Source organism: Vipera ursinii (genome assembly GCF_947247035.1).
Source record: "Vipera ursinii genome assembly, chromosome: 11".
Lineage (NCBI taxonomy): Eukaryota > Metazoa > Chordata > Lepidosauria > Squamata > Viperidae > Vipera > Vipera ursinii.
In genome coordinates this window covers 3,946,791-3,965,513 of record NC_139524.1, presented here as the reverse complement: position 1 = coordinate 3,965,513, position 18,723 = coordinate 3,946,791, and the positions used below count along the sequence as shown (strand labels likewise).

The following is an 18,723-nucleotide window of genomic DNA, read 5'->3' as shown; positions in this document are numbered from 1 at the left end:
GATTTATGATTCATGGTGGAGAAGCAGCAGATACACATCTGCAGGGCTGTGGTGATGTTCCTAGAAGGAAGGGCAGGACCAGCATCTGGTTCTCCTGCATCCAGTTTTGGTCACCACGATGTAAAAAAAGATGCTGAGACTCTAGAAAGAGTACAGAGAAGAGCAACAAAGATGATTGGGGGACAGGAGGCTAAAACATATAGGGAACGGTTGCTGGAATTGGGTATGTGTAGTTTAATGAAGAAAAGGGTGAGGGGTGACATGATAGCAGTGTTCCAATATCTCAGGGGCTGCCCCAAAGAGGGAGTCAAGCTATTCTCCAAAGCACCTGAAGGCAGGACAAGAAGCAATGGATGGAAACTAGTCAAGGAGAGAAGCAACCTAGAACTAAGGAGAAACTTCCTGACAGTTAGAACAATTAACCAGTGGAACAACCTGTCTCCAGAGGTGGTGAATGCTCCAACACTGGAGGTTTTTAAGAAGAGACTGGACAGCCATTTGCCTGGAATGGTATAAGGTTTCCTGCCTGAGCAGAGGGTTGGACTAGATGACCTCCAAGGTCCCTTCCAACTTTATTATTATTATTATTATTATTATTATTATTATTATTATTATTATTATTATCATTATCATTATCATTATTATTATTATTATTATAGATCCCTGCGCCTGGACCACTCTGGGGTGGCCGTAGCAGTTGAATGAAGGAAGGTCGTGCCAATAAATTACTGGTGCTAATTCCTGATTCTTCTACAGCAGGGGTGTCAAACTCGCAACGTCACATGATGTGTCGTGACATATCGCAACTTTTTTTCCATTGCCAGCAATGGGGTGGGTACGGTTTCGGCACGACGCATCCAGCCCGCGGGCCAGCAGTTTGACACCCGTTTTAGAGGCTTTGTTTGGGAGCTATAAAGACAAGCCGTGCTGCAGCTTTCCCAGAAACGGTGATGGGTTTGGTTGATCTGTTTCATTGGGTGATTGCTCTGGCCTCCTTTCAATGATTGTGTGTATCATTTGGATCTGAACAGATGCTGCTATATCGGGGCTGTAAATGGTGAATATTGTGGCAAGTTTTGGATGAAGTATCCCTTGCTTTGTTTCTGGTATAAGGTGGTGCTTCTATAACTATAATGAAGTGTCATGGTTTAGCTTCAAACGAAACATTAAAACCTACCTCCACCCTATCACAGTGAAGGGTTTATAAAATACGAAGCCTCTTACTCCTTAAATTCCTTCTTCTATAGCCTCGTATCTTGTCTATTTTATTTGAGGTGAAGACTGGGACTTGCTTTTAAATTAAGCATGCATTTTTGAGAATACAATCTAGACATTGTAATGATTATTTTCAACTTTAGGGAAAATACAGATGACTTCAAAGATCGAAGCTTTAGGTCTCTTCTGGCCACAAGCAGGCAGGTGACCTGACTGGAGATGGTCTGTATGGCTAGAAAGATATGCCAGGAGTGAAATGCCATGGTCTGGGATGTCAGCACAGCGTAGGATTTGAGAAGTGTCCATGCAGACATCCTGAGATTAGCGTTCTCACCGTTGCTTCTTCTGAATCACAATCAGGTCTTGCAGCATGCTAGTGAAGCTGGGTCGCTTCTGTGGTTCGTATTCCCAACACTTTAACATGAGCTGGTATACATCTTCGGGACACTGGGCTGGAGCACTCAGACGAGTACCTGGAAAAAGGGGTAACTGTCAGAATCCATTTGAAACAGAGCCACCTTTTCACAGCTCAATTAATATCTTCCTGAGAATTAAAATCAACCAACCAATCAAACCAGCTATCACAAACCTGATTATGCCAGTTAAATTTATGTGGCTGATTCTGTGCTAATTATTTTTTTCAAGTCACCCTTAAGGGCAAGCCACATTGCACATTGCCTTGCAGTAGTCCAGTCGGTTCATCTAGGAATGATCTTAGCTGGCAAACCAGCCAGAACTGATAAAATCGTTTTTCATACCACTGAACTATACATACATGTGTACAGTATGGTTAGGCGTGTGGTCATGTATGTGTTCCACTTTGAGAGCGGGCAACTAAATTTCATTTTTGATGTGTGCCGTTGTGCCCACGGTAAAAAAAAAGACAGTAAAGGTTATCTTATCTAACTCAGCAAATGAATGTTAATTGTTTGAAGTCCAGCACTAAAACCAATAGCAGTGATTTTATCTTCAAAGTACTTAATGATTAACAGCAAATCTTTCTGGAGCTGTGATGTCTTTTTCTACTTATTTGGCTCCTCTAAAGCCTTTACCAGGAAACGCTGTAAGGTGAATTGTGAAATGACTTTTGTTTCAGATATCGCCCCTATCATTCAGGTTTACTCTATGAAGAGACCCTTTGTGGGAAACCGAGTCGGCAGACCTTTTCAGTGCTACAAGGAGAGCCCAGGGCTTTGTTAGCAGAACAGAAGGCAGATCAGATGGTGAATCCCTGAAGATGATTTAGCAATTTGCCAGAATCTATTGCATTTTGGTCTGTGCACGTGTAAATATATATGTACTGTGTGTATGTACAGTATATATGCGTATGTATATGTCGCTTCCGATTTTTGTAGCAGTTATAAGTCTAAATGAGCCCTGGTGGCGCAGTGCTTAGAATGCAGTACCGCAGGCTACTTCTGCTGACTGCCGGCTGCCAGCAATTCGGCAGTTCGAGTCTCACTGGCTGGAGGTTGACTCAGCCTTCCATGCTTGTGAGGTTGGTAAAATGAGGACCCAGATTGTTGGGGGTCAACGTCCCAGCTCTGTAAACCGCTTAGAGAGGGCTGTAAAGCACCGTGAAGCGGTATATAAGTCTAAGTGCTATTGCTAAATATACTGTAAATTGACCACTTTCTCTAAAGTTACATTGTGGCTCTCTTCTTGCTGTAATCCTATCTAATCATCAAAACCATACATTGATTTTTTTTTCCCCTGCTTTACGCAAAAAGTTCATAAGGGGTTTCCAGTCAGCGATAAACGTAGAGGTTGTCTTTTGTCTACTCGAACCAATCAACCTGGCCATTTCGGCAAGTTCCACCATCTTCACCAACCATTCCTCCGTCGTAATTACTGTCAAAGAATCTATTGGATTCTGAAAGCAGAGCAAGTGATGGATCGGCACGGAAAACAGGAACTAATTGCTGAACCCCCATGGCTTGGCCATGACATTCACCCCTATCACCTCTGACCCTCTAGCTTCCGACTTAGGTCTCAAGTCTCGTCCCCAGGTATTCAGCAGCCAAGCGGTTCCCGACCCTCATTTGCCGCATGATTGCGTGGACTCTGTGCCTCCTGCTCCCCCATAAACCCTTTTGGAACTCACCCTTCTCCACAGCTTCACGAGTTTGCTGGTTGTTCATATTGGCATATGGTGTGGCACCCAGGCTGAAAGCTTCCCACAGCAGGACCCCAAAGCTCCAGACATCGCTTTCCGAGGAATACCGACCTAAGGTGGGGAGAGTAGCAGGCATGAGCTGGAAGCATGGAGGCTGCCCAGAACCTTCAATCTTTCTGGCAGGGATTAGACTAGGCGGTTGCAAGAAGCTCAATAGCCATGGTAGCGGCTGAAAACAACGCAGCAGGCCTGGACTATGGCATTTGCAGGGCCAGAGCCTGGGAACCCCGTACCGTAACTGAGTGCCTCTGGAGCTGTCCACTTCACAGGGATCTGTTTCATTGCACCCGTGGAGGAGTAAACGCCATCTACTTGTTCCCGTGACATCCCAAAATCACTTATTTTCAGCGTGCTATTTTCCGTCACCAGACAGTTCCGCGCTGCCAGATCTCTGGAAAGCAGCAGAATCACAGGTGCCAGTCAGGCGGTCGCTCGGAGGCGCCTGGGTCACGCTCAAGTCTAGTTGTGGTCGGGTACTTTTTCCAGCAGCCTCTGCAAGTGGCCACCTCGCTCTTTCTCTGTCCCCTTCAAAGAGAGGCTCCTCTGCCTTTTCCACCAGGGCACAAGGTGACTGACCGGATCAAGTCTCGCTCAGCATACCCCTGCACCTCTGATCGCAGCAGTCAGCAGCCTCGGACATGGGACATATCGGAAAGAGCCGGCTGACATCCCCAGGCAGACGCATCGGGAAAGACTCAGCTAAACCCACCCCAAAGCCCTCCTGACTTGGCTGCAGGCCGGGCCGAGTAGACTCACCGGTGGATGCAGTGCTTGCTGGCCAGGTATTCCATCCCTGCGGCAGCGTTCTCCATCATCTTCAGGAGCTCCTTGACTGTGAGCCGAGCCCTCTCGTTGCGTAGGAAGGTCAGGAAGTCACCCCCTGGGTAGGGAGAAGGCACAGGGTGAGGCCACTCAGGGACAGGAGCATCCCAAGTCATGAAATCTAGTTCAGCCTTTCATCTGCAGACCTCCCTGGAGACCAGGGGGTTTCAGGTAAGCAGCAGAGAGAAGAGGAGGGGCACCTGGGCATTCATGAAGTAGCCGCTGTCAAGGTAGGTAGAGAGAAAATTCTGAAGCCAACGTAACGGCCAATCCTGGCCTCCGTCACTACTTCCTGGAAACGTTGGTGGCGGGCAGAATACAGGCTCCAAGTTTCAAGAAAGCAAGCGGAGCGAAAGGCCAGACTTACCTTTTACGAGCTCCATGACAATGTAGATTGGCTGCTTCTGAGTACAGACTCCAATGAGCCGGACAATATTAGGATGGCTGTACTGCTTCAGGATCCTATGGGGGAGTCAGAGTAGACACAGCTGGAAGGGCCAGGCCGTAATGGGCTCCTCGGAGCCTGGGAAAGTGGATGGCAGTCGCAAAATACACAATGCAGATGATCTGCACGGGCTTCTTCAGAAGAACTGCTAGCACCCCTCCATGTATCGCTGGGTGGCTAGCAGAGGATTGGGATAAACTGGATGGTACAGTAAACGTACCTAGTTGCCAAGATTTCTGTAACCCAATCCCCTTATTCTTCAATACCTCTGGTTAAGAAAGACTTGCAAAAACAACACCAAAGGTTTTATAGCCAGCTACCTTGAGCTGTGCCTGCTGCCTCCTCTCCAATGCTCAGAAAAGAGGAGCCCACAGCATCAAACACAGGTGTGCCATGAGATGGCAAAGCAATAGCAATAGCACTTAGACTTATATACTTTACAGTGATTTACAGCCCTCTCTAAGCAGTTTACAGAGTCAGCCTATTGCCCCCAACGATCTGTGCCCTCATTTTACCAACCTCGGAAGGATGGAAGGCTGAATCAACTTTGAGCCGGTGAGACTCGAGCTGCCAAACTGCTGGCAGCCGGCAGTCAGCAGAAATACGCTACAGTGCTGCATTCTAACCACTGTGCCACCAAGGCAGGGGATTGCAAGGGAATCGCAGAGTCTTGGCTCTCTGCTGATCTGCCAGAGCAGGCAGATGCTCCGATGGCTCCGTCAAGAAATCTCCCAAGGAATCTGCCTATAAGCTGGGAAAGAGCAGTCACTGGACGGCCAGTGAAGAAGCCATGCATTCCCTCACTTTCTATTGAAAGGCAGATCCTGAACGTGGCCTTGGCGTCTGTCCTGCGGTGATTGGCTGAAGGCCTCAGCTAACCAAGAGCCATACGTACCCAGCCTCCTGTAGAAACCTGGTCTTCAGCTCATTTGGAAGCGTTTCACGGCAGGATTTCACGGCCACTGGAGTGTTACTGCCACGCAAGAATCCACTGAAGACCTCTCCAAAATTGCCCTGTGGAATAAGGGCCAAGACCTTGCAGCAGCAGCTCTTCCTTCGGCATGGCAGGGAGTAGCCAAAGGCTGGAAAAGCGAGCTCGAAATTTGCTGCATTCTGGCCGAACAAGCCAGTTCCTAAACCTCTGAAGGACAACTATGGTTAAGTGATTTCACAACTCACCTTTCACAAAGAAACAGCCACCACTAACAGAGGATTGCAGCAGAATAAAAAACAATAATTAGAAATCCATTCAATGAAATGAACTCAGGACTCGGTAAACAACATTGAATCAACACACTGATACATTTTAATCAATACCTTGGAACAGAACTGAGATCATAATTATTTAAAGCAGGCCTTCAGGCAGAACTATCAGCTAAATAAGCCCTTCCCCTAAAGCGTGAAAAGGCCTTTCAGCTCCTTTGTAAGGCCAAAAGGAAAAAAAACCCACCTTCCAGAGAAACAAAAGAGTGTGATTCCAGAGTCGGGTCCATCCCTAAAGGCTTGGAACCAAGAACTCAAAAGGAAAAGAACGCAAAAGCCAACAAAACTGTAGGGTGAACTTGTGCAGCAGTGAACACAGAGCCCGGGGGATCCAGAACAAGGCCCGCTGACCACGTGCCCTTTCAGACTGGACAAGGAGCACATCCGGAAGCAGACGGCTTCCTTTTCAATGAGGGGGGGGGGGGCAACTGAAGTTGCAATAACCTATTGCTCTAAAAGGAAAGTTCTAGGCATGGAGGAGGGCACAACAGATCAGCCAGGTGCTTCCTCTCTTCAGAGGGATTGCTCTGCTGAGGCATCACTCACCTGCCCAATGCGTTTCCCCAGCACAATGTCCTCATGGTCCAACACCCACTTGTCCTGGGGGAAGAGCAGCCCCGTCATTTCTCCCCAGACAATCTCCAGCACGCTCTCCAGCACCACCATCAGGTTCCTACCTTGGGGATGGGCTTGACCAGCACAATGCCACTTTTCTTCGTGATGGGCTGCCTGGACTTCAGGAAATGGTCAACCAGCAGCGGAATGGTAGGGAAAGCCTCACTCTCCAAGCGATACAGGTTCTGGGGGGAAAGAGCACCCCACCATTACTCTGGTGGGCTACAGCTTGTGGGGAAAGTCGCTTCCCCTTCTGTGCCATTGCTTCCTCTTCTACATTTTCCTAAACGGAACAGGATTCTCATACCGACCTAACAACCTCCCAAGCCAGCTGGTGGCAGAACTGTATTCCAGAACTAGATCTCTTACAAAGAATTTCCCTCCTGCTAATTTCACTCTTGAAGAGGGCCAAGAATTGTGGAGTCTATCGATACATGAAACTGTACGCAAGGTCACAGTACGTAGTTGGCCCAAGATCCTATCCCGCTGAAATTCACAATGCAGAGAATAGGGAACGCCATCCTTTGCATAAGAAATAGCTTTCTTCTAGAACAGCGTTTCCCAACCTTAGGAACTTGAAGATGCGTGGACTTCAACTCCCAGAATTCCCCAGCCAGCTAGCTGGGGAATTCTGGGAGTTGAAGTCCACGCATCTTCAAGTTCCTAAGGTTGGGAAACGCTGTTCTAGAATACACCAGAGTTGAACTGGTTGAGCATGTGGCTCAAATTTCTTCGAGCAGAACTCCAGCCCAGCAAACTACCAGGCAGACTCCATGCTATCTACTCCTTTGCCATCCACTCCGCTGGCATCAGCCTTCAGACCCACCACCTGCCAAATTCCGTATGGGTGCTCTGATGCCACAGGGCAGCACTGAAACTCAGCTTTGGTGTGTTCACTGGCAATCTCATGCACAAGATTCAGGTTTGGGGGGGGGGGGGTTGTTCTGTTCAATCAAGGCCCCTAGGACTTCTTACAAAGGGCCAGAGACAACAGCCAGTACTGGAGTAGAAGGCTAGTTCCCAATGAGCAAAGGTGACTGGAACACGCTCAATGACTTGTTTGCACAGGGTGTAGCCTCCCACTGCTACCCTGATGTTCCCCCGAGCACTCACATCAGCAGCCTGCAGGATGAGGTGCCGTGGTTGCCCGTCCCACAGCACCGAGAGGACATACTCCTGTTTGCCTTGGCTCTCCCGCACCAAGAAGTCACCGTTGGTCTGCAGAAGCTTCTGCACCTCCACGCGGGGAATGGCGCCGTGGTACCAGGTCTGCTGCCCAAGGGGCTTCTGCACCTCAGGGATCTGCGGCAGAGAGGGTGGCAGCTGTGGAAGAGACAGAAGTTCAAGGGACTTTCTTTGCTCGTCTCCCTGCAAGGGGAAAGTCACTTCCAGCACCAGGAGAGGATGGGCAGATCCCTTCCCTGCAAATAAGAAAGCCAGGAGAACTTGGGAGAAGGCAGGAGGGGAGGAGAGCACAGCTGGCCTTTGGAGAGGAGAAGGAAATCCAAGAGAAACAGGACAAGCTGAACAATCATCCAGTACAGGTAGTTCTCATTTAGTGACCACTCGTCGAGCGACCGATTACGGCAGTGCTGGGCAAGGAGACTTGCCACCAATCCTCAAAAGTTGCAGTGCTATTGCAGTGGCCCTGCAGCCGCGTAATCACAATTTGGCAATCGGCATGCAATAATAAGGGTTGTAGCATCCTGTAGTCACATGATCACCATGGCAACCTTCACAGCCAGCTTCTGACAAGCAAAAGTTAATGGGGAAGCTGGCAGGAAGTTGCAAGTCACAGTCACATAATGCCAAGCTTAAGACACAATTTCTTTAACGACCGTTGCCAGAGCTACCATCAGAAGTCCGTGCAGCCATGTGATTTTATGACCACCTCACTTAGCAAGAGTTGCCAGTCTCAAAGTTAACTGAGGGCAGGCTGGCGAAATCCGCTTCCACCTGGCTGGCAGAGAGGGCAAGTGGAAGGCCAAGCTGGGCTGGGCATGGTCGGGGTGGAGGAGGCCCTCCCCTTTGGAGAGACAGGCTCTACCTGTCCCTGAGCAACAGCAGGTAGACCAGGCCACCCCACCACTACTGACCACCCCCCACCCCTTAGTTGAGATAAATTATCTTGGCTTTCTTGGGGCTCCTCCCTGATTTCCTGTCCCTTCAGCAGCAACAACCCAAAAGATTGGGGGGGGGGGAAGAGAGTTTGACAACTCCCGAAGATCCAGCTGGGAAGCTGCACGGACAAGGCTTCTGTCGGGAAGAGGCGGAAAGGGCCGGTGCTGGGGCCACTGCTATATTTTAGATTCTAACTGTATTTTTTTTACTCAATTTCTATAGCAATCCATTTCAGTGACTCTGAGCAGTTTACAATTCCAATCCGTAAAAGCAATAAAAAACCTTTAAAAACAATAAAGCATCCACATTTATTTTATAAGCGGGGCGGGGATGGGATGGGAGCAAAGCTGAATGGTGGGGACTGGCCCTTTAAGAAGGGGTGAGAGTCTGGGAGCTCTCACCCCTGTGCAGAGATTGTGCACTCTGATTGTGACAAAAAAGGGCAATCAAGGCCCAACTCTTCCTTCAGGAGGCCAGAAGAAAGGAAGATGTTGCCTTGGGGCTTTTCGGTCAGTGACTGGTGACTCAGAGGTTGGCCAAAGGGCCCCCTTTTCTCATGGATAAATGGCTTCCCTCTGAGAGGAAGCAACCCTGGTTCGGCTTTAGATTGCTCAACTTCACTGTCTCTCTGCTGAATTTCTTCTTCTGGTTTCCTCTTTTTTCTGATCGTAAGAAATGCCTGGAGATCCCTCAGCTCTGCCCAACTGACGTTGTTGCAATTACGCCACTTTCAGTTCCTTACCGAAAGCCAACAGGTTTGGAATCAGCCTAGCGACCTTCGTACTTTGCTCAGACTGAAATCCTTTTCTTTCAATTACGGACCTGTTGATCTCGCCTCTGGACTCTCCTGCTTCTTGTTCCTTCCTCCTCCTCCTCCTCCTCCTCCTTACACATTTTTAGCTGCCTCCCCACCTCTGCTTGCGAAGCACCATGCACCACGTCCACACATTACATTATTTAAAGAAAGTTGAGCTTCAATTTTTGGGATGGTGGCAGTAAGATGTTTTTAATTATTTTATCCCAAAACAAAGCTAGGAAATAAATGCGCTACTTCTGAACCAATGCCAGTTTTGCACATTTCCTCATCTAGCATATTTTAAGAGCAAATGTTTGGGACTTTTTTGGCTTTGCCTAACTGGTCAGGAAACCCAGCTGGGCAGGGAGGCAGTGAGAAGCGTCCAGCAAGGGTTGGCCACTCACAAAGACACGTGGACGAAAAATGCCTGAGATGTGATGCTTCAAGGCCTCCAAAGCTGGCGGCGTTCGGCTCCAGTCTCGCTCGGACTCCTGCTCCTGCCAGAGAAGAAGGGCAGAGAGTGAACGTGGTGTGAGCAGTGGGGGGAAACAGCCCAGAGAGCCAAGCTCAGCACTATGTCAGAGACCACCGCAGAGCAGCCCATCCAAGAGGCAGGGCAGAGAAAAAGGAGTGAGTGGACCAAGCCCCTTGCTTGTGCCCCTCCTGTCTCCGCGATCAGCATAATGATTAAGTTGAGGCAGCCTGGGGCCATTCGGGCAGGCTTTGCTACCACCTTCCTGCCTTGCTCTGACTTGGCAGAGCACTGCTTATACCCGTGGTGGCGAACCTATGGCACACATGCCACAGGTGGCACGCAGAGCCCTCTCGTTGGGCACGCGTGGCATCGCCCCAGTCCTAGGCCTTCAGTTGGGTTTTATAAAAACCTTTTCGCTTTAGGCCTCCGCTGCCGTGTGCAAAAAAAAAAAAGGTTCAATCGATCAATTTCAACTTCTTGCGGGGAAAAAAAATAATCTTGCAAAGTTGGGATTGAACTTTTTAGTCCCACCCGTCTGCCGTTACCACCGCAGCCGTGCCCACCCAATGGGCCATGCCCACCCAATGGGCCATGCCCACCCAATGGGCCACGCCCACCCGGCACCCGACGATACGTAAGTGGGTTTTGGACTGCAGTTTGGGCCCTCGGTCTCTAAAAGGTTCGCCATCCCTGGCTTACACCCACCCCGGAAGAGAGTGACTGCCTGTCACCCTGCAGATCAGGGACAGGTGGAGGGTCCAGGGGTCCCAACTCATCCAGCTTCTGTTGCAGCAAATCCCTTTGGGCCTTGAGTTTTTCTTGCGTGCCCAGAGCAAGATGGAAAAGGTGGTAAGCTTCATGCAGGGACTTCTGCCTTCCCAGGTGGAGGATGCTACGGAAGAGAAAGAGGTGCATTGGCTGGAGCACCCAAGGATAAGGCAGCACGCACGGAAAAGGCTGCCTTGCCAAGGGCAGCACATCTGTGGCAGAAGATCAAGGGACCACTCAACCCTCCAAAGAGGCAGGAGATCTCTGGCACAAGACCTATTCGCATCCAGCATGTGGCTCCCTCCGGGAGGGCCTGCATACAGCAATTAAGGAGAGAAGAATAAAAGCTTCTCTGTGCAAGAGGAACACTTCTCTTAGATTACTCGCTGCATGCAGAGGGGCAGGGGTGTCACGTCGTGGGACATCAGGCAGAGAAAAGAAGGGTGAGGAAAGACTCTGGAGCTGTAGAATGAGTGGCAGGGAGTTGTGTGGTTGCCCCATCTTCTGGCCTCTGGGACGGAGAGCCGCAAGACGGGTTTCACACAACCTCGCAAAGGGAGAAACAGAAACTGAGGGCTATTCTAATGACAAGCATGCGTTGCAGAAGTGAGCTTGCTGCTCTTCCTTGGCCCTTCAGGATCTGCACCGTCCCGTTTGGATAACAGTGAAGGAACCAGAGTGGCAACTTGGAAGTTCCTGCTTCAGTGGCACAGCCTCACCCTTTTCCTGGGCTTCCTGCCATCTCATCCTTCTGGATTTCAGCTTCCAGCATCTGGACATGCTTGCCATGGCTGTCAGTACTCTCTGTGGCACTGGTCAGTTCCTCCTGCAGGGAGGTCAGCCTGCAAAGCAGAGAAGGGGCTTTCCAGTCTCACACATAGAGGACGGCCCCATACTGAGTTTTGTGAGCCCAGGCTCAGCTTACAGGGTGGCCAGTCGATACAGGCTAGTCTCTCTTCCTCCGTCCCTCCCTGCCCCCCTAGCCTCAGCAGTGCCCGTGCAGGTGGGCTGGATCGCCACCTCACCCGGGGGCAGCCTTCTTCCCGGAGGGCCCCGCCTTCCCCTACACACGTGTGTTGCAGGCTTTCCAGGGTGAGCTCGTTCAGCTGGAGCTGCCCCTCTTGCAGGACCTCCATCTCGGCCTCCTCTAGCAAACTCCTATCAAAGGTCGCCAGGCCTGGCATCTCCTGCTCACACCTGGAGAGAGAGAGAGAGACCCCAGCCAGCCTGAGAACGGAAAGCCACCGGCCCCTTGCTCTCCCAGCTGCCCAGGAGATAAACCCTCAGCAGAACGTACCTGCAAGGGGGAAGGAACTCTTCGTAGTCAATGGCTGGCTGGATGCGGTCGATGGCCCTGACCATGGCCTGGTGCACAGCCACCATCTCCTCCTGTACCAGGCTTGTGATGCTGGCGTATTCTTGCAGGGTTGCCTTCCTGTTGGTACAAACTCGAGAGGATGAATAGAAAGAACAGCATTCACACGTGCACGTGCGGTTCCCTCTCTGCAGTCAGCAGGACTGTACAGAGTACGGACGACAAGAACGAAATTCTAAGCCAAAGGAATGAAGGCGGGAGGTAAGGAAAAAGGGCATTGCTAACTCTACCCCAGCAGTGCCCGCTCTGCCCCCCTCTCCCCGAAGCCTAGTTTTGTTTCATCTCCCCTCCTGAAGGGAACCAGGCAATCCAGCCTGAATCGCCCTCGGCACCAGCCCGTCCAGGCTCCACTGCTGCTCTTACGTGATCTGGGTCATCTCCTGCAAAAGGCCATGCAGGGACTGGAGAAGGCCGGGCAGGATCCGCTCATAGTGAAGGCTGTGCTGCACTTCCGCAGCTCGCAGGGCCAGCACGTACTGGTTGTGCGAGGAGTAGAGCTTCCAGAGGCTGCGGACGTACCTTTCCTTGGCCTTCTCCCGTTCCTTGTCTGAGGACAGAGCCACAGAAGGGGAAGGTAGGATCATTAGACCAGCGTTTCCCAACCTTAGGAACTTGAAGATGCGTGGACTTCAACTCCCAGAATTCCCCAGCCAGCATAGCTGGCTGGGGAATTCTGGGAGTTGAAGTCCACACATCTTCAAGTTCCTACGGTTGGGAAACGCTGCATTAGACGGCTCCCTGACTCAAATCGGTCGACTCTTGCGGCCCCGTCCCCCTGCGAAGGATTTTCCAATATCTCTGGGGCGGCAAGTCCCAGGGTGGCACCTTGGCAGGTGGCTAAAAATCCTGGGGAAAAGGGCTCCGAAGAACAAACACAACTCACCATGAGCAAAGGAACAAAATAACCCTAACTGAGCAGGTAACAGTCACAGATCTTACGAGATTTCCTGCTCAGTGAAAAGTTGAGATGCAGCTATTACAAAAAGAGCAGATTCAAAACGAAAAGCCCCATCCGTCAACTGGAGGAAAAATAAATTTCTAATGTAACATCTCTGTACAAATCCACGGTGCGGCTATTCCACGAATACCACCGCAGTTATGACTGTTGTATCTCGAGAGGAAAATTCTGGATTGAGAAGTCGTACAAAAGTGGTCACCTAAAGAACCAGAGAGGCATAGCAACACACCTGCAAAGAAGGGTTCATTCAAGCCTATTTAGATTAGAACAAGAGCAAATCAGGAAGATGCGCTAGAATGGGCATACTGCAAAGAAATATGACTGTTCCTCCAAACAGGGAGGCCTCGTTCAAGTTTTAAAAATCCCTTCTTCAGCAGAGGGCACATTGCTTAGGTCAGGGGTAGGCAACCTCGGCTCTTTTATGACTCATGGACTTCAACTCCCAGAATTCCTGAGTCACCTGACTCAGGAATTCTGGGAGTTGAAGTCCATGAGTCATAAAAGAGCCGAGGTTGCCTACCCCTGGCTTAGGTCAATTGCATCACCCAGCAGAGGCAATCTGGAGGGGCTGGGCACCCTGCCTTCACGCAGCCCCCCTCATCCCCCCCATCATTCAAAATACCCATTTTATTCTCAGGCCATCTGAAAGAGACAAGATTCAGTGGATGAGGTTGTTTTTTCTCTGCACATATGTTTGTGTGTTTTATAAAATGTTTTATTATGTGGTCTTCGTTGATTATGAATTCGTATTGAAGAACAGCAGCATGCTATTCTTATTCATGTCCAACATCCAATAAATCAAGGTAACAACTCTTCGCTCCTTTAACTGAAATACACCACCAGCTGATCAGGACACACACAGAAAAAAAATCCTGCAGCAGTTGGGCTCTAAGCTAGGGAGGACTTTTTGCATGGCTACCAGCACACGGAGTGGTGGTTGGCTAGTTGAAAGCAGCCCGAAGCACAGCAATAATAAGCACAACTTATAGAGTAGCCATGTTACATGTTGCAAAAGCAGGGGGGGGGAGAGAAGACACTTATGCAGCCACATTCTGGACCAGCTGTAGCTTCGAGGGTAGCTCCGTTTAACCCACATTGCAGTGATCCAGACTGAGTTGATTTGGGCCAGAGTGACCGCGAGCAGGGCCTCTGGACCCAGGAAAGAACACACAGTTGGTGCCTAAAATGGGTTTGTAGAAAGGCTTCCTCGGCCACAGCTGCTGCCTGCTTGACAGGCAGGAGCCGAGAATCAAATAAAGCATCCAAATGACACCTCAGGTGGAGCTGGGGAAGTGCCATCGCTGCTGAGAATTAAATATTAAATCACAGTGGCCAGCAAACCCTTGAAACCAGAGCCTGTGAGGTCTCGCCGGGGTTGAGCCCATGCTTGGTCTCCAAGCACCAAGAAAGGATTTGACAGCCTCTGGTTTGGCTGGGGGGAGAGATGTTAGCCTGATCCTGCACTGAGACGGTCAGTCTCCTGGTTCATTCCACCTCCATGTAACGGAGAGAATGTGGAGTCCTTCTGAGCAGCGGCCTCAGACTAAGTCTCTCCTTGTCTAGCAACACCAGCGAAGCCTTGCAGAAAAATGCCTGGTGGTATCATTGAGAGATCAAATGGGACCAAGAGAAGTTGCCCCATCCTGCCTGGTCCTAGCCGATCACTGACAAACACTACCGCCATCTGGCACCATCTGTGTCCTAAGAGGCATCTAAGCTAGGGTTTCTTTGGAGATATCTTTTTTTTAAATCCCATTTATATCCCACCCTTCTCTGAAGACTCAGGGTGGTTTACAATCTAAGAAGCACAAATCAATGTGCTTAGCAATAGCCTTCATTCTATGTATATGCCTGCTTATTAGGGCTTTCACAGCACACCCCAAGCGGCATTATTACAAAGTCAGCTTAATTGCCCCCAACAATCTGGGTCCTCATTTTACCTACCTCGGAAGGATGGAAGGCTGAGTCAACCTTGAGCCTGGTGGGACTCGAACCTGCACTAATTGCAGGCAGCTGGTGTTACTTAAGGAGGCATTAGCCCACTGCTCCACCAAGGCTCTGGTTGGCTGTTGAGCACTGTTGACATTCTCCCATTCTGCCCCTGGCGAAGGACTCACCTTTGCTGGCCTCCTGGTATTTGCGCTTTGCCTGCGCACACTCTCGGATGTGGCTGTGGTACTGGACTCTCAGGCGCTCGGGCTCTTGCTGGGTGGTCTGGAAAAGCCAAGAAGACAGCTCAGAAAGTCTGGCAGCCCCAGTGGATTCCCCCCCCCCCCCGCGGTCCTGGCCCTCTCCCTGGGATCCTGCTGGTGCCAGGAGGGCTCAGCCAAATTGCAGTACCCGGATGAAATCCTGGTTCATTTGTTGCCACTGTTCACTGTAGCACCGGTGCAGCTGCTGCTTGTCTTGGATGAGCAGGGCCAGCGTGTTCAGGGGTCCCGCCAGCAGGGCTTCCGCGTGGCGTTCTAGAGCTTGGCTCAGCGCCTCAGTCTGGGTCACCAGGGACCACCAGCACTGCAAAAGAGAGGGAGACCAGAAGCCTGCAAAATCTGGCCTAATTCCACGGGGGGGGGGACTTGAGGGGGATGCCCTCTAGATGCAGGCTTTACAACCAGTTTGCGTCAAGTTGTAGGCAGGAGAGCTGAAGGCAGGCCTGCCGGCTCTCCCCTTAACTGACCCTGATGGCGGAGGGAAATATGCCACGGTCGGAAAGACCCCGAAAACCAGTTTGGTCAGTCCCAACTATGGATTTTTTAAAATGCATTTCGACGGTCAATCAACCTGACTCCAGGCTGGAGCCCCTGGCTCTTTTAGAAGGCTGGGCCTTGCCGGGTCTCTCCGAAACGGGCCGGCAAAGGTGAGGAGCCCAGGTGGAGAAGCGCAAAAGGCGTCGGCTGCGGTTTGTAACTTTGTCCGCCGCTCGCTCGAGCCACCCGAGAGCCGCGCCCTTCGGCGGGCATTTCGGACGCGCCGAGGCTGCTCTCCCCGCCAGCGGACGGATCGGGGAGGCGAGATCCCGCCCGGCGCTGCCTACCTGGCCGATCTGGCCGGCGAGGCGGGGCTGCCGGCCGCTCTCCTGCTTGCCGGCCAGGCTGTGCATCTGGTGCAGCAGCGCCGCGTACTCCCGGTCGCTCTTGGCCCGCTGCCCCATCCACTTGCGCAGCCCCTCCAGCAGCCGCACCTCCGACTCCTGCAGCCGCAGCAGGGCGCCGTGGCCCTCGGGGCAGCCCAGCGCCAGCCCGAAGCCCATCGCCGGCCGGCAGGCAGACGGGCCACTCGCCCGCCCCGTCCCGCCTCGAAGCCCCGGAGCCGCGCCTGGCTGGCGGCCGGGAGACCCCCGACCCTCCTCGGGCTCCCTCGCGCTCTCCCGCGGCCCCCCTCCCGAGCCGTCCAGGCGGCCCTGGCCAGTCCGAAGGGCAAAAGAGGAACAGGAAGCCTCCCGGCGCCCGCCCGGCATTGCAAGACGCCTCTTCCTGCGCCGCTTCGCCTTCCCGGCTGCAAGGGCAGGAGAGCGGGCCGGGCCGCTCGGGGCCTTTAAGGCAGCGTTTTCCAACCTTAGGAACTTGAAGATGCGTGGACTTCAACTCCCAGAATTCCCCAGCCAGCTATGCTGGCTGGGGAATTCTGGGAGTTGAAGTCCACGCATCTTCAAGTTCCTAAGGTTGGGAAACGCTGCTTTAAGGAGCTCCGCACCTTTCGGCTCCCCGGCCCATAGGGGCCCCAGAGGGCGGCGGGTGGGGAGGCCGGGACGGGCGCCGGGAGCCTGGCTGACCGGCGCTGCTGCCCCCCAGCAAGCCTGCCCGGATGGGGCTCGGCGTCCCTGAGAATTGCCAGGGCTGGGCGGGAAGCACCTGTTTTGGTGCAGGTGTTCAGTCGGCGGTCATTCGACAGGTTGGTCCCTCTTTCCCCAAAGGTGTGCAGAAACGAAGCGGCGGGCTTGGCAGGTGAGCCGAGGGATGCGGAAGCAGGACTCTCTCTGGACCCCCGCCGATGAAAAAGTGTGATCCCGATACTCAGCTCTGCAATAGGCCTCCTTCCAAAATGCTCTAGGCCAGTGTTTTTCAAACTTGGCAGGTTGAAGATGTCTGGACTTTAACTCCCAGAATTCTCCAACCAGCATAGCTAGCGCGGGGAATTCTGGGAATTGAAGTCTATACATCTTCAAGTTGTCAAGGTTGGGAAACACTGCTCTAGGCTAGAGCAGCCCCTTCCCACCCACCCACCCACCCCAGCCAGCTCAGAAGGGGCAAGGGGTTTGCTTGGCCACAGGTCTGTCGAGCAGTTGCCGTTACAAATTATTTTCTCCCCCCCCTCAAAAATAGAACTGGGGATTCTGGTTTTTTTTAAAAAAAACAAAACAAAACAAAACTTAAGAACAGCCATGGATCTATCTAACTGCCACAATGTTGGCAAGTACTTAAAACAATAACTGCATAACGACCAAGACAATCTGGGTTAAGATTCTTCCTCTTCCCCCACTGGCAGAGCGTTCTCTTCACCAGCCTCTGCCCTTTTGCAGCCCCCGCCCTTGGGAAGCGGACAACCAAATGCACAGAAGGGATCTGCCGGCTGAGCCTGGTGGCTTTCAGTCGGTCCTCCCGGATTCCAGCTGCCTCTTAAGTTCTGGATCTAATACAAAGTCTGATGTGGAAAGTGCCCAAGTCCAAATGAAGACACCCATAATGGAGTGTCGTTCGTGTGTGTGTGTGTGTGTGTGTGTGTGTGTGTGTGTGTGTAGTGCACTATTTATCTGAGCAATTAGTTTATTGGGAATGGAGCTGCACCATCCACATCCCCAGGAGACTGGGTCTCTGTCATGTAGCCTGGAAGTTAAAAAACAAAACAAAAAAGGCTCCTGTGTGAATGAGAGGAAGGAAGGCAGAGGGGTCTGTGGGAGAACCAGGCTTCTCCTGGGAATCTCCAGAAATAAAGAAGAATCCAGGAAGCTGAGCCAAAGGATCACTTGCTTCAGGAAGTCACTAATGAAAGGTTGCAGGTCGAGGGCTACCTGCATTATCATGCTCTGGGCAGCCCTGTAATTATCTCCTCCGGGTTTCAATACTTATTAAAGTTTAACAAGAAGTGGGGCTGTATGTTTTTCCTCTGGAAGCTAAAAGACTTTTTTCTCCTGCAAAATTTGACTGTCTCCCAGGTGGGGCTTAGAAGGCTGAGCTCTGTAGTCAGCTGTTTTGCCATTTCACCTAACCAGAAAGGCAAGTCGAGTGACAGTAGAGCCCATATTAGGCTGCCATTAGGCTGGGTGCCAGGCGAGGTGCCCCGAGGTGGTTTCCTTAAACAGGATATAGGAGCCTGCTGTAAAGATCCAGAGGCCTGCAGAAAAGGTATTTTCTGTTTATCTCAACTTTTCTATTTGCATAAGTAACTCAAGGCGGCAAACACACACAGTACTCCTTCCTCCTCGTTTTCCCTACAACCACCAGTCTTGGGTGGGCTGAGAGGGGGGCACTGGCCCAGAGTCACCTAGCCAGCTTCCATGCCTGACTGAGTATCCCAATTTCTGGCCCCTTGCCTTCACCGCTGGCTCCAGTTGGGACTTCCAGCCTTCCACCACGTGGCCATTTCTGCCCCCCTCCCTCCCACTTCTCCTCTCAAACTGCTCATTATGTAGTCTTCCTCTCTAAAACTTAAATCTGCTTTTCATCTTGCATTCTGGATGGCTGAAAACAAGTGGTG

At 51.5% G+C, this 18,723-nt stretch overlaps 1 protein-coding gene across 3 annotated transcripts; it reads right to left on the bottom strand.

Annotated features, from left to right (window-relative positions):
* Positions 1-1,240: 1,240 nt before the first annotated feature.
* Positions 1,241-16,434, bottom strand: FES (FES proto-oncogene, tyrosine kinase). Of its 3 annotated transcripts, none has more exons than XM_083371543.1 (18): positions 16,064-16,434; positions 15,370-15,543; positions 15,147-15,243; positions 12,435-12,618; positions 11,994-12,131; positions 11,768-11,893; positions 11,416-11,538; positions 10,634-10,820; positions 9,858-9,950; positions 7,650-7,859; positions 6,599-6,721; positions 6,468-6,521; positions 5,554-5,672; positions 4,581-4,675; positions 4,148-4,271; positions 3,625-3,782; positions 3,320-3,442; positions 1,241-1,688 (listed from the first exon to the last, which is right to left on the bottom strand). In XM_083371543.1, exons 1-18 carry the CDS (start codon positions 16,277-16,279, stop codon positions 1,546-1,548), a joined length of 2,487 nt encoding a protein of 828 aa, XP_083227669.1. In that variant the 5' UTR covers positions 16,280-16,434; the 3' UTR covers positions 1,241-1,545. The 3 variants fall into 3 exon arrangements, with proteins under 3 accessions (XP_083227669.1, XP_083227670.1, XP_083227671.1); XM_083371544.1 differs by having other exon boundaries at positions 9,858-9,944; XM_083371545.1 differs by lacking the exon at positions 3,625-3,782 and having other exon boundaries at positions 1,545-1,688.
* Between the last annotated feature and the right edge of the window lie 2,289 nt (positions 16,435-18,723).

Excerpts from the sequence above, each read along its gene's own strand:
- FES (XM_083371543.1), bottom strand. The coding sequence starts at position 16,279 with ATGGGCTTCGGGCTGGCGCTGGGCTGCCCCGAGGGCCACGGCGCCCTG. Across the intron at positions 4,676-5,553 it reads AGGTTTCTACAGGAGGCTGG|GATCCTGAAGCAGTACAGCC; the intron begins GTACGTATGGCT and ends ACTCCCCCATAG. Across the intron at positions 4,272-4,580 it reads TGTCATGGAGCTCGTAAAAG|GGGGTGACTTCCTGACCTTC; the intron begins GTAAGTCTGGCC and ends CTCCCTACCCAG.